The sequence below is a fragment of the Ambystoma mexicanum genome, chromosome 13 (assembly GCF_040938575.1).
Source record: "Ambystoma mexicanum isolate Mex_15411 chromosome 13, UKY_AmexF1_1, whole genome shotgun sequence".
Lineage (NCBI taxonomy): Eukaryota > Metazoa > Chordata > Amphibia > Caudata > Ambystomatidae > Ambystoma > Ambystoma mexicanum.
The window spans coordinates 525,702,770-525,718,838 of NC_090938.1; the positions used below are offsets into that span (position 1 = coordinate 525,702,770).

At 48.1% G+C, this 16,069-nt stretch overlaps 1 protein-coding gene across 3 annotated transcripts in view; it reads left to right on the forward strand.

Annotated features, from left to right (window-relative positions):
* FMNL1 (formin like 1) overlaps positions 1-16,069 on the forward strand; it is a 593,200-nt gene that overhangs the window by 349,506 nt on the left and 227,625 nt on the right. For all 3 annotated transcript variants that reach the window (XM_069634229.1, XM_069634230.1, XM_069634228.1), the window contains exons 8-9: positions 3,473-3,549; positions 7,858-7,951. In XM_069634229.1, coding sequence (XP_069490330.1) covers positions 3,473-3,549; positions 7,858-7,951 — 171 coding nt within the window. The remainder of the gene's footprint in view (positions 1-3,472; positions 3,550-7,857; positions 7,952-16,069) is intronic.

Genomic DNA, 16,069 nt, shown 5'->3' on the forward strand with positions numbered 1-16,069 from the left:
CCCACCAGTTCTACAGCCTAATGCACTAAATCTAACACCCCAAACACAACAATGCAGCACCATCTATGAAACCTGCAGTCTCAATCACTGGTCTATAACCCCAAGTACAATACTGCAGCCCCAACCACCAGAACTACAGCCTAATGCACTAAATCTAGCACCCCAAACACAACACTGCAGCACCATCTATGAAACCTGCAGTCTCAAGCACTGGTCTAAAACCCCAAGTGCAATACCGCAGCCCCATCCACCAAACCCTCAGCCTAATGCACTAAATCTAACACCCCAAACACAACAATGCAGCACCATCTATGAAACTTGCAGTCTCATGCGCTGGTCTGTAACCCCAAGTGCAATACTGCAGCACCATATTAAACCTACAGCCTAATGCACTAAATCGATCACCCTAAACACAACACTGCAGCACCATCTATGAAACCTGCAGTCTCATGCAATGGTCTATAACCCCAAGTGCAATACTGCAGCACCATCTATGAAACCTACAGTCGCATGCAATTGTCTATAACGCCAAATGCAGTACTGCAGCCCCATCAACCAAACCCTCAGCCTAATGCACTAAATCGATCACCCCAAACACAACAGTGCAGCACCATCTATGAAAGCTGCAGTCTCATGCAATGGTCTATAACCCCAAGTGCAATACTGCAGCACCATCCACCAGTCCTACAGCCTAATGCACTAAATCGATCACCCCAAACACAACAGTGCCGCACCATCTATGAAAGCTGCAGTCTCATGCAATGGTCTATAACCCCAAGTGCAATACTGCAGCACCATCCACCAAACCTACAGTCCAATGCACTAAATAGATGACTCTAACCACAACTGTGCTGCACCAACTATGAAACCAATAGTCTCATGCAATGGTATATAACCCCAAGTGCAATACTGCAGCACCATATTAAACCTACAGCCTAGTGCAGTAATGCTACCACTACAAACACAACCATGCAGCACCATCTATGAAGCCTAGTCTCATTCAATGGTCTATAACCACAAGTGCAATACTTCAGCACCATCCACCAATCTTTTTTGAAGCTCTTTTTCTCTAATCATTGACATCACCTCCTCCTGACTAACCCAGTCCATTCTCACTACTTTAGATGGACGCGCTTCCCCAACATCGCCCCGACCACAACTAACTGTCCTGAAGACTGTTCGGTACAACCTAGCAGTGCTGCTTCACTTCTTACAGCCACTGCAACTTGCCATCATTACACCGAACCAGAAACACCAAGCTGTGTGTCGACAATATGACCGCATTATGATCCTAAGCAATACATGTAATAATCTATCACTCTTTCTACTAACCCACGAATGTGCAGATTACAATGGGCCTCATTACACGGAAGGCGGTAATCCAGGGTGCTATTAGCACCCTGGACCATGCCGGTAAATTACCGGCACCGCCTTGGCGGAAAGGGGATTTACCGCCCCATTCCAAGGTTGGAGGGGCGGTAAATCCCCCTTCCGCCATTGCCCTTCCCCATTCCCATTTCTGCCCCATAGGGCTCTATGGGAATGGGGAAGGCGCTAATTACGGCACCGCAATTTTGCGGTGCCGTAATTAGCTCCGAGGTCCCTTAGCGGGTTGGTACTTAACGCCTGCAAGAAGCAGGCGTTGATTCCTCCAACCCGCAAAGGGACCTCGTAGTACGGCGGTAAGGGTTAACGGTCACCGTTGCCATTAACGGTGACCATTAACCCTTACCGCCGTCCGTGTAATGAGGCCCAATGTGTTCAATGATGCATACTCTCAGTGCCACGGCACTTTTTTGTAAATATGTCTTTTTTGTGTTAGTGTAAATAAACCTTTTTCCTTGATAATTGTTTTGTATCTGAAGGTGTTTTGTCCTTCGAGCGAGTATCTACCTAGCTCCGCTGCAATTTTGTGACCCTATGTCACGCCTTGGGTTAGGGTAGCCTTTGACTCTATTTTCTCTCTCCCATTGTACTCACCCTCCAGAGTCAGGCCCCCTTTACATAAAAGAGGGTATCGCCCACATATCTCTCATCACAACCATCTATGAAACATACAGTCGAATTCAATGTTTTTTAGCCTTAGTGCAACACCATCCACCAAACCTACAGCCTAATGCACTAAATCCAGCACCCCAAACACAACAGTGCAGCACCAACTATGAAACTTGCAGTCTCACACACTCGTCTATTGCCCCAAGTGCATACTGCAAAGCCATCCACCAAACCTACAACCTAATGCACTAAATCTAGAACCCCAAACACAACAGTGCAGCACTATCTATGAAACATGTAGTCTCCTGCACTCATCTATAACCCCAAGTGCAATACTACAGCACTAACTGCCAAACCAGTGGTTTGATGCTCTAGCCTATCACCATAAGGACAACACTGCAGTACCATCCACCACACCTACTGTCTCATGTGTTGGTCTGTTACCCCCAAGTGCAAGACCACAGCACCATCCAACAAACCTCCAGTCTTATGCACTATGTCTGTCATTCCATGAACAACAATGACGCACCATCGACACCACCAACAGTATCACCCACTAGAGGAGCTATCACTCCATGGACAAGACCAAGGATTAATTTCACAAATCTACAATATCATGCACCTACCTATCACTCCAAGCGCAATACTGCAGTGCCATACACCACATATACTGTCTTATGCACTAGCCTTTCACACCAAGCACAAAACCGCAGTACCATCCACCACGCCTACTCTCTCATGCACTATGCCTGCCACCTCAAACATAGCTCTTTAGCCCCATCCATCAAACTGCAATCCCATGCACTCGGCCCATCACACCATGCACAACACCAAACCACCACCCACTAAACCTATGGTCTCATGCACTAGTCCTGTTACCCCATGTACAACACTGCAGCACCATCCATAAAACCTGTGGCTGATGCAGCAGACCTGCCACCCTATATGCAAAACTAAACAACCATCCACCAAACGTAGCCCCAGTCAATGTATCCATCCATGCACTGAAAGGTGCACACCTCTGATGTTCAACCACAGTTAACATGTCTGGGGATGCTTGCGGTCTTGTACAGAAGGGATGTGACCTTGCAGTTCGGGCTGGACAGCCCCCTTTAGGGTGGGACCAAGCCTGAGTTGCACATGGTCTTTCCCATTCTGTAATGGCTTGACAGATGAACAACGATGGTCTGGAGGGTTGCCCAGAGCTGCGCCTGTGGTTATGATTTATTCAAAACCTTCCAGCCATCAACTTTTGGTTTTGCTTTGCTCAACCACAGATGCCCATTTTTTAAATCGCTCCGTCCACACATTCCCTATTTTCTTACTTGTGCATGTACAACTTTCCTGTGAATTGGGGTGGGGACTTGAGTTGCTGGTTGTGGTTCAGCTCGCAGGATAAACGTGCAGTGCTCCCTCATTCACCATTGGTTCATAGTATTGTGTACACTGTAGTGATGTGTGTTTTGTTTACTCCTAGTCTGGATTCAGCCTGGTGATGAGCCACCCGTCCTGCGTCAACGAGATCACCCTCAGCCTGAACAATAAGAGTGCCAGGTACCCTATGATTCCATTGTCTGTACACAGGAGATGGGTTGCAGATAAGCCTTGTATGTTCTGTACAGCAGTGGGCATCAGAGGGTATGGGAGATGATCAGAAGCAATGGGCATCAGGGTATGGGAGATTATCTGAAGTAATGGATATCAGAAGGTATGGCAGATGATCGGAAGCAATGGGCATCAGAGGGTATGGAAGATGAAATGACCCAATGGGCATCAGAGGGTATGTGAGATGATCTGAAGCAATGGGCATCAGAGGGTATGGGAGATGAAATGACCCAATGGGCATCAGAAGGTATGTGAGATGATCTGAAGCAATGGGCATCAGAGGGTATGGGAGATGATCTGAACAATGGGCATCAGAGGGTATGGGAGATGATCTGAAGAAATGGGCATCAGAGGATTTGGCAGATGATCTGAACAATGGGCATCAGAGGGTATGGGAGATGATCTGAAGCAATGGGCATCAGAGGGTTTGGCAGATCATCTGAACAATGGACATCAGAGGGTATGGGAGATGATCAGAAGCAATGGGCATCAGGGTATGGCAGATGATCTGAAGCAAATGGCAGCAGAGGGTATGGCAGATCTGAAGGCTCTTCTTTATCCAGGACTCAATGCAAGTGTGGCTAGGAGGGTGGTGAGATTAGGAGGTGTTGAGGTGGAAATGTTTTTTACTGTTAAAGTAAAGAGTTGGGTCCAGCAAGGGTGATACCAAGACAACCATTACTGTTAAGACAATAAACAAGCAATGTTTTCACTCATGGTGATGTCACTTAATACGATCACGCCTATATTAATAGCAATAAGGATGATCAAAGTTGTGGTTGATCGTTGCACGTTTGTATTGATAATGGATGGTTCCGAAGGTGAGTGGTTCATGGTTATATTGCCATGGTTGTTGTAATGGTGAGGGGTCTGTTGGTGTGGGTGATAGTTTTGATAGATGGAGTGGATGCTGAGAACACCTCTCTGGTTGAATATGATGATCGATCGATGTTATGATGGTCACAAGGATGGTACTTGGGTTTGCTAGAAAGCTATATATTGTTACATCAATGATAGTCACAGCAAATTGACTGTGACTGTGAACTACCAATGGACATGGATCTGATGATGTTGATTAGGAGGCTAAGATAGTGGCTGATGTGGGTAGGGAGGTCTGTTTCATCTGTGAGAGTGCTGCTTAAGCACCTGCATTGATGGTTGGTGCTAGGTGGTTTTGAGATGTACTGCCGGCAACAGTGGTATTGGGTCTGTTAAAATGTATTGATGTTAGACAGTTGGTGAAGAATACTATCAGTTTCTGAGTAATGGTGGGGCTGTTGAAAGGCTGAGAAAGGCTGATTTTTGCATTACACGGTTCACAAAATGTATAATGAGCTCCCAATGTTTTTTAGCATTCAGAGAAACAGAAGCTGAGTGATCGTCCAATAAGAGAGGCCGCTGCCCCACCAGAGAATACTCACTGGCTACTAGGGACTATCATGAGGATTGAGAGGCCAGACACACATGACAGGAAAACCTGCAAGTCATACACCACCCCATACCCTCTCCTCACAGCTCCCATCTTCATATTTAGGGGACAACCCTGAACCCCCACTAGTCCCCTCTCACCAAGCCATTTGCCCCCTCTCCATCCCTTCCTTCTTCTCTCCCCACTTACCTCTCCTCTCCTGCCCCCTTTCTTTTCTTCTCACACATTACGTGCATAGTGTTCATTTTGCAGAGAAAAAAGGACACGGGGGTGGAAGAGGTTGTTGACGACAATGATGTTTGGTTGGTTGGTTGGTGGGGTGGGGCGGCTCACGGTTACTGTACCATGGATTGTGGGTTATGTGATGTTGATGATGCAGGTGTTGATGATAATGTTGATATTGAAGCTAGTCTTGGTGGTAGCAAAGCTGCCTATATTAAGGGGCCTTCAGATAATGTTTGGTTAGATGGTGGAGGGGCGACTCATTACGTTATTGGATTTGGCGATGAGAGAATGGTGAAAAGGTTGTTAATGGTGATCGTGGTGCATTGAAAAGGTTGTCAACTTTGCTTTTTATCGTGAGGATCTGGGTGTTGATTTTATGGTTGGATGGTGAATTAGAAAGGATGCCTGTGTTGGTTTAATGGATAGCCCAATGCTGATGAGGCGCTTGATGATAATGGTGTTGAAAGCAATGGTGCTGCTGATAGTGAGAAGTAAAGTACTGATGTTTGGTTGGGTGCTGAAGGTGCAGATGGTGCCTGTGCAGGGGTTTATGAGGTGTGCAGTCGTGATGACTAAAAAGAGGGTGACGGTGATCTTAATGCTGGAGTAGATGATGGCAATTGTGCTGCTGATAGGGAGGAGCCTGATGCTCAGGTTTGGTTGGCTGGTGCAAGGGAGGAAGATGATTGACGGTTCTGAGGTTGGCGAGGGGCATGGGTACGGTGGCATGGAGAAGAGGATGACGGTGATGTTGCCTGTGCTAGGGTTGCTCATGGCAATGTTGCTCTTTAGTGAGAAGCCTGGTGCTGAGGTTTGGTTGGATGATGATGGGGCAGATGGTGCCTATGTTGGGTGGTGAGGGGTACAGTTTAATAATACTCAGGAGGTTTTTGTTGTTGATGATGATAATATGATGCCAATGGGGCTCTTTATATTGAGGTGCCTAGTGTTGATGTCTCATTGGATGGTGAGTGGGCTGATGTTGGCTGTGTTGGGCCTGGTGATTAATGTGTTAACGCTTATGGTGGAAGACAGGCTGCTGATCATTGCTAAGGATGGTCATGTGAATGGTGAACTGACGGTGAGTAACATGGTATTCATGTTTGGTTTGCTGGTGAGGGCATTTAGTGTGGCTGTATTGGGTTTGGTGAGAAGTATGGTTCTGAAGGTCAGTAAGACAGTATGAGGGATCGTGTTGTGGACAATGTTAAGCTTAATGTGATCATGATTATGGTGCTGTTGATGAGCTGAAAGATCTACCATTGGTTACTGTTGCCAAGGAAACAGGCAGATACTGATTGAAGCACTACTCGAGCAGCATAGGCTGTAGGTAATTTTCATGCTGATAAGGTGTATATCAGTGACTGTTAATGGTGGCAGGCTTGCAGGCACTGATGCTTGCGCTCATGCTTTTGCACTTTAAGATCAAAGATGTTTAAAAATGAAGGTCCTGCAAGCTTTAGAACGACAGACTGCTTATTTAAAACAGAAAGTGGAATTCTGGGTAAGTTACCATTTGGGTGAACAACATTTCAGGTGAAATACATCAATCCACCAGCAACACTCTATTGTTGCCGGCTCAAATATCAGTAGCCGTGAAGCACCGTTCACGCCAGGCCATGAAATTTCTAAAGCATCAACCTTTCCATGCAAAATATCACAACTTCTGGTCTACTATCTGAACCCACCTGGAATACAGTGAAAGCACCTCTAGCATGAACTTGCTCTCTGAGAGCTGACCGGAGGAGGACAGTGTAGTTCATACATGACCAGGGCACACAATACATGGGGAACAGAAACGCTTGGAAGCTTAGAGTGATGAATAACTTTGCCAAGCAGATACTGGACCTGTAGACAACTCTCGGACATTTGAGAAGAAACAATAGAGCGTCGCTGGTGTGATGGGTTTGGAAATCTCTCCACGGTAAATGGGGACTTACCAGAGTTCTACGGTCTGCGTTCCAAAGCTAATTTCGCATGATAATTTGGACAATGATTTTGAGGTATGTTCCGATCACCACTTGTGCACATTTTGCTCCTGGCAAACTAGAACATGTAGCATGGGCGCTTCTGCTAGCACAGGATTGGCCTTCGTCCCTAAGATTCATCTGTCTGCATTGTAGATCGTCTATCCCCCTTTATATATTTTTTATTTTATTTTATTTTTTATAACGCGCCACATGCCCGTAGGCCTCAGGGCCCCCTTCTTCCTAAGCACTGGAATGCAATTCATATACTGCCTTCAACATGACTTGAACTTACTCTGATGTTAGAGTCAGTTGCAAAGACTCCCCTGAAATGAGCCATGCAGTGGTCTGAGCTCAAGGTGTGATGTGTGACTCTTCCTGGCCTAGCCCTACTGGCCTTACCAGGCATCTCACAATTCCCTAATAGCCCCGCCCACCCCTGATCTGACAGCTAAACCATTGCTATTCAGAAGAGCCTAGGAGGAGCTTCACCAAAGGAAGCCTAAGCAGCCAATCAAAGGTGAGAGAGGGGTGCGGGGCAGGGGTGTGACCTTTGACCCAGGCTTAGGGTCAGTTGCTTTTCAGGATGTGTCTTCCTTGCTCCGTTACAAACACAGGTGTGTTTTACCCCCACAGGACCAAGGCTCTGGTGCTGGAGCTGCTGGCCGCGGTGTGCCTGGTTCGTGGTGGGCATGATATCATAATGGCTGCCTTTGACAATTTGAAAGAGGTAAGTTGCAGGGGGCTGGTTGATCTTTCTAGACTCCTCGTGTTGTGAGTATCCTCGTACTGATGATCTAGGAGAACCCTTCCCCATGGGTACCTTTTGCCTGACCTCTTCCTCTCTGCATTGTTGCTGCTCTTTGCCTACACTGTGCTATGGAGGTTCTACTGATGCCTGTCTATGTGCCTCGTCTTCTCTGTGTTCTTGTTGCAGAGGTGCTCCCTCACATGGTACATAGATCCCCAGGGATTTAACCCTGACCTCGATGAAAAGGGCTGCAGTGCCTTGCTAAGCCTGGTCCTCATGTGAACAACCCTATAAGGGTATAAACAAGTATTGACAAAGTCAATAGTTTGGACGTTTCCACAGGATGTGGTGTTTCCCTTTTTCATTTGTTTTTAACTTTAACCCTTTCATATATTCCAATTTCCTCAAATGATGCCAATAAAATGAACATGTTCCTGTTGCCCTTTACCAACTCTTTAAAAAAAAACATAAGACGTTACTAATAGTCTTTCATTTTCTATATAAAAGAAAAAACAATCCGACAAGAAAAGTATCTCAATGCAGCGTTGCCTGCTGGGACGTTCTTTTGCTAAGAAATACAATCTCACAAGGCTCACTTCCTTAAAAAGTTCTCTTCACACAAGAAACTGCGTCAGAGCTGCAACCTTTCAGGCAGGTTTCAGTCAGGTGCTTTTACAGGCAGAAATGGCTGTTTTAAACTTTAAAATGTGACAAGAATGAATGCAACATACAGTTTGCGTTTGGTCATGGTATATGGTCATGGTATGGCGTGTATATAATTCCTGCACAAATCCCGGAAAAAGCTTGGCACACACAAATACTTTCGAGACCAACATGTGGCTACTGTCAGATCTATGAGCCAAAACTAAAACATCTAGTATTCAAATTAACTGACTCTGTCCCTGCCCAATAGGATTGTCATGAGCACACGCCTGTTTGGGGTAGCTTTCCATTTGGAGGGACTTGGCCAGTGCACTTCTGTGGTTCGGTTTTGTAGGCCCGTCCCTTCCGGCAAAATGCACCTAATCCTTAAGGCCCCGAACAAAAGGATTGGGGCAGTTCAGGAAGTCTCTGGACCGAGGACGTCACTGAGGCTTTGCATTGGTGATGTCATAATGGATGGCTCTGTTGGCTGCATGCGCGAGCAGGTGGGGGTGAATGGTTGGGAAGGGGGAGGCTTTCCCGCAGCGGATTTCGTCGCAGCAGATATCATCGAGTGTTTTGGGACAGATTTTGCAGAAAATATATGTGGGGGGAGGCTACTAATTAATGTAGGGTAGATAGAGGGGTGCTGCTGGGGTGCCCCCTGCATATCTGTGTGGCAAAATTAACCATTTAAAAAAAAAAAATGAAATCTACTGCAGTGAAGAATAACTCATAGAACCGTATGGTTATGGGACTTCCCTCACGGGGTGTGGACAGGCGTGAAGGTGTATGGGTGGGCATATGGGTGTATTTGAGCATTTCTGTATTTTCTGAGTGCAGAGTGTAACAATGATAACCGCTGGTACATCAGGTATGTTATCGGGTTCTTTATTGTCCATGTCCTGAACTCCTCCACAAGACACAGGGATGGTAGGGGACACAAGATGACATGGGAAACACCGGGCTCACCCCCACAGCCATCTTCTCAGCTCACAGCTTCACTCTCCTCTCTAACCGTCACCAGCAGAACACCTCCACTCAAACATTCCACACAAACATTCCACTACAGATGACCTCACACTCACAGCTAATCTGTAGGCCAGATTACTACACTTCTCCTCCCCTTAGAAACACAAAGCCAGTTACTACACCACTCCCTCCATGGGAAAACAAAAGAATGACAAGGTAATGTGACCAGCACAAGACCTTAACACCCCAACACAACACACTACCAGAAATTCCGCAACACAGCAGCCGCCTATGTACAGAAACCCTGGTAACACCAATAATGGAAACTACACAAAAGGAAAACATTTGCAGGACACCCTCAGACCAAGTAGAAAACGTCAACGGCATGGAACCTAAAACAACTCACCACTCCCTCGGTCCACACTTCGAGGCCTCAAAAATAACAAACAGAGCACTTACGCCTGTCCCGAGCTGCCCCTCAGGACCTAGGGCTGCCACCCCTAGCCAAACTATTGTTAGCCAACACTAACACAACTACAACCTAACCAACATACCCACCTTAGCACAAATCACCTTCCACTACGGTCTGCCACGCCGAAGTCTCAGAGCTGCCCCTCCGAGCACTAACCAACCGCCCCCAAAGGAAGCAACAACAAAAGCCAGACCATGACCGAGGAACCACACAAAGAACCATGAACCGCAGTATAAGGAAGAACTACAACCCAATACTGCTCCTCTGCACAAACCGTTAGCCATTCCATCCTCCTACAAAACACTGTTATTGAACACACCAGGAGACAACCTGACATACCACACACGGAATCAAGAAACACACTGGTAAAGCTAAACCCAAACCATAGTAACCCATCTCGGCCAAATAGGCCGGAACCTATGGATGATCTAAAATTCAACACAACCCACGCCAAAAGCGACCAACCCTGACAGCCATCAGACCTTAATGACGGCATACCCAACGCCAAAAGCGACCAACCCTGACAACACAGGCACTAATGACGGATATGCAAATGGATATTTCCCATCTGTGAAAGGCACAGTGAGTAAAAGCAGTGGCTGCGAACTCTCAAGTGGTTAATAACCACTGAACAGGTTATCAAGTCTGTTCTTTCGAGAGAGGGGCGCCCGCTACCTTTGCAAAACTAATGACGGAACAACTACGCCAAAGGTGACCAACAACTGCCTAAGGTTGCACCAGGGACCACAACACTCGGGCCAATAGCGACCTACCCTGACCCATCAGGCACTAAAGACCATAACACACAAAGAGCATAGCCACCTACCCTGGAACCATACCAGGCAGAAGGAGACTCAAGATAAAGAGATCAACACCCCTGAGTGCCAAAACATAGCGACCAACCCCGGCTTAAACCAGGCACTACACAAAACATAGCGACCAACCCCAGCTTAAACCAGGCACTACACAAGGACACATGCACTCCTGACACATGCACTCATGACACAAAACACACGGACAAAACAACTCAACCCATGACCGCACACAGCAACCACAAAGCCACTCATACAAAGGGCAAACATTCCAATGCTGTAATAACACGTGACTACAGGTGCGCCAAACTACTGCATGCACCCGTACACCCTCTCACACCCCAACACCGACGACATCAAGCATGCACAAATGACATATAGGTAACAACGCATAACAAACATGGAATTTAAATGCAACATCCTGAAAAATACATCACATGCTCAAAGGAGCAAACATTTCATCACATGTGAATACATTGAATCATGATGATCCCCAGCACAGCCCTCCATGCCGCCAGCTTGAGCTACTGGGCACCACACAAAGTCAACTTGCATGAAAGTCAGTGTTTGGTGAAAAGTCACATTAACGAATATTCGTATTCCCCTCCATAATACTTCAGACCCCAACCCACAAATGAGGCCACGACAGAAGACACCACGGGGACCAACAACGGCCTTTAGTAACACCCCTATCCTACTCCGGAACTAAAATGGGACACCTGCCCCCCTAACATGGGCCACAACATATACTCAATCACACCCACTCATACGGCCCAAAACCACTAACCTGATGGAACGTCCTCAAACAGGGTTAATGTGGACAACGCATAGGTTGACAGACTCCAACTTTGTGCCAGATCTCGAAAGGGCGACCATGCATAGCCCTTTACATCCTCATGTTCCCAGCAGCAACGTGGAAAACACCGTAGACACATTAACGGCCACCATTGAGGAGACAAACCTGGGACTGGATCAATTAGAAACCCCTGTGCATAGTCCGACCTGCCACAACGCAGGAAATGCCCCAGATTACTTTGTCGGCAAGGAATCACAATGTGACCAGATGACAGTCTACGAACAGAAGAGACTCCCAGTGAAGGAAACTTCCGAACAGTTGAAACGGGGCAGTGAACTCTGGAACGGCTTCTCTTCCTGACTCGTGACCCGCTGGAAACGCCTCAATACGCTGTAACGTAACCAGTAGGCAGGGAGCTGCCATCGCGCAAACATGAGGCGGAGCCTCCCACGACTGGCTGAAAGGCTTCCCCGAAAGGCAGAGCTCCGGCGAGCAACGGAACTCCCGCCGTCCTCCAGGCCACAACGCCATCCTCCACTGCACCATCCTCCACTGTGCCGTTCACAGAACAAAACTGTTGGCACCCCTTAAACACTTCCCATTCCGCAGACGCCACAGAATTGGACTCGATATTAGGCCAGAGCGGCACGGAAGAAGAAGACACGTGTCTCCCCTGACCACAGCAGCAAACCAGGAAGCAGCACGGTGGCGCAGGTCTGCTTTCTTCTGCGGACACCGTCTGGAACAGCAGAAAAGGCGCTCATACCACCCTGCAGATTAGGGGAGCACCAGCCAGGAAGACGGCTTGCTACCAGCGCCGCCACCCATGCAGGAGAACTGTCCTTCTTGGCTCACAGCTGGCAGCAACAGCAACGCTGCCCCTCGCACCCCACGAGGCGCTCCAGACTCGGGCACACCAGAAGAACCAAAACAGGGACCACGAACTGCGCACGGTGGACCATCTGGACACGGACTCACCTGGGTGTGGGGGGACCTCACAGGGGCGGTGTTCCAGGAGAGCTGCACCCCCCCCAGCAGCGCGGTTGGCAAGCAGTCCACCTACCATCCCATCCTCGTCGCCAGTGTAACAATGATGACCGCTGCTACATCGGGTATGTTCTCGGGTTCTTTATTGTCCATGTCCTGAACTCCTCCACAAGACACAGGGATGGTAGGGGACACAAGATGACATGGGAAACACCGGGCTCACCCCCACACCCATCTTCTCAGCTCACAGCTTCACTCTCCTCTCTAACCGTCACCAACAGAACACCTCCACTCAACCAACAGAACACCTCCACTCAAACATTCCACACAAACATTCCACTACAGATGACCTCACACTCACAGCTCATCTGTAGGCCAGATTACTACACAGAGTTCAGCACCAAGGAGAGAACTTGAAGCTGGCACGTGGCAGTAAATGGGGAACCGGAGGTAAATGTGAGAAGAGTCAGGTCTAGAAAGCTGCGTAGAAGGCTACATGGTTGTGAGTGTTGCTGACGGATTCAATCATTATAATGTCAAGTTTTCATATGGCACTTAATGGAAGGCTTCATTAAGTGCCGCAAGTACTACCAAATGTAATGGTATTGAATGTAGGCACCTCAGAAAGATGGAGGACTGAGCGAGCCGTGCTGGGATTCGAACCTGTGGTGGGCGGTCACACAGCGATATCTGAGATTTCCATTAAAAGTCACTGAGATAACTCAGCGGACTGTGACGGGGGTTTCCAGAGGTGAGCTGCTCAGACTGCAACAGCACAACCCCTCATCCTGCTCTTGTCATGTGCTGGAGTGTGGAGAGATGAAGGGGAGGGGGGGTAGAACAGGTATGCTTTGGGGGCCTATTATGAAAACGGATGAGGCAAGGGGGTGCTCTTTAGATTAAAGCTTGATGGAAAGAGGCATCATTGTTTGTAACCCTTGACGTTCAAAGATGGAAAACGGGGAGAATCTGAGAGGCTGTAGGCATCGACAAATGTCACTGTGTGGGGAAAGGACGGTAAGGTGGAATTCGGAGGGCTGGTGCTGGAAACATTGAGTGCACTTGGGCTGGTGGATAATGCATGGGAAAGGATGGTAAGGTGGAATTCGGGGGCTGGTGCTGGAAACATTGAGTGCACTTGGGCTGGTGGATAATGCATGGGAAAGGACGGTAAGGTGGAATTCGGAGGGCTGGTGCTGGAAACATTGAGTGCACTTGGGCTGGTGGATAATGCATGGGAAAGGACGGTAAGGTGGAATTCGGAGGGCTGGTGCTGGAAACATTGAGTGCACTTGGGCTGATGGATAATGCATGGGGAAGGACGGTAAGGTAGAAATCGGAGGCTGGTGCTGCATGGGGAAGGACGGTAAAATGTAATTCGGGGGTTGGTGCTGGAAACATTGAGTGTACTTGGGCTGATGTATAATGCATGGGAAAGGACGCTAAGGTGGAATTTGGAGGGCTGGTGCTAAAAACATTGAGTGTACTTGGGCTGATGTATAATGCATGGGAAAAGACGCTAAGGTGGAATTTGGAGGGCTGGTGCTGGAAACACTGAGTGCACTTGGGCTGATGGATAATGCATGGGAAAGGACGGTAAGGTGGAATTTGGAGGGCTGGTGCTGGATACATTGAGTGCACTTGGGCTGGTGGATAATGCATGGAAAAGGACGGTAAGGAGGAATTTGGAGGGCTGGTGCTGGAAACATTGAGTGTACTTGGGCTGGTGGATAATGCATGGGAAAGGACGGTATGGTGGAATTCGGAGGGCTGGTGCTGGAAACATTGAGTGCACTTGGGCTGATGGATAATGCATGGGAAAGGACGCTATGTTGCAATTTGGAGGGCTGGTGCTGGAAATATTGAGTGCACTTGGGCTGATGTATAATGCATGGGAAAGGACAGTAAGGAGGAATTGGAAGGGCTGGTGCTGGAAATATTGAGTGCACTTGGGCTGATGTATAATGCATGGGAAAGGACAGTAAGGTGGAATTCTGAGAGCTGGTGCTGGAAACATTGAGTGCACTTGGGCTGGTGGATAATGCATGGGAAAGGACGGTAAGGAGGAATTCGGAGGGCTGGCGCTGGAAATATTGAGTGCACTTGGGCTGATGTATAATGCATGGGAAAGGACAGTAAGGTGGAATTCGGAGGGCTGGTGCTGGAAACATTGAGTGCACTTGGGCTGATGGATAATGCATGGGAAAGGACAGTAAGGTGGAATTCGGAGGGCTGGTGCTGGAAACCTTGAGAGAACTTGGGCTGATGGATAATGCATGGGAAAGGACGGTAAGGTGGAATTTGGAGGGCTGGTGCTGGAAACATTGAGTGCACTTGGGCTGGTGGATAATGCATGGGAAAGAACGTAAGGTGGAATTCGGAAGGGCTGATACTGGACACATTGAGTGCAGTTGGGAAGATGGATAATGCATGGGTAAGGACGCTAAGGTGGAATTTGGAGGGCTGGTGCTGGAAACATTGAGTGCACTTGGGCTGGTGGATAATGCATGGGAAAGGACAGTAAGGAGGAATTCGGAGGGCTGGTGCTGGAAATATTGAGTGTACTTGGGCTGATGTATAATGCATGGGAAAAGACGCTAAGGTGGAATTTGGAGGGCTGGTGCTGGAAACACTGAGTGCACTTGGGCTGATGGATAATGCATGGGAAAGGACGGTAAGGTGGAATTTGGAGGGCTGGTGCTGGATACATTGAGTGCACTTGGGCTGGTGGATAATGCATGGAAAAGGACGGTAAGGAGGAATTTGGAGGGCTGGTGCTGGAAACATTGAGTGTACTTGGGCTGGTGGATAATGCATGGGAAAGGACGGTATGGTGGAATTCGGAGGGCTGGTGCTGGAAACATTGAGTGCACTTGGGCTGATGGATAATGCATGGGAAAGGACGCTATGGTGCAATTTGGAGGGCTGGTGCTGGAAATATTGAGTGCACTTGGGCTGATGTATAATGCATGGGAAAGGACAGTAAGGAGGAATTGGAAGGGCTGGTGCTGGAAATATTGAGTGCACTTGGGCTGATGTATAATGCATGGGAAAGGACAGTAAGGTGGAATTCTGAGAGCTGGTGCTGGAAACATTGAGTGCACTTGGGCTGGTGGATAATGCATGGGAAAGGACGGTAAGGAGGAATTCGGAGGGCTGGCGCTGGAAATATTGAGTGCACTTGGGCTGATGTATAATGCATGGGAAAGGACAGTAAGGTGGAATTCGGAGGGCTGGTGCTGGAAACATTGAGTGCACTTGGGCTGATGGATAATGCATGGGAAAGGACAGTAAGGTGGAATTCGGAGGGCTGGTGCTGGAAACCTTGAGAGAACTTGGGCTGATGGATAATGCATGGGGACGGACGGTAAGGTGGAATTCGGAGGGCTGGTGCTGGAAACATTGAGTGCACTTGG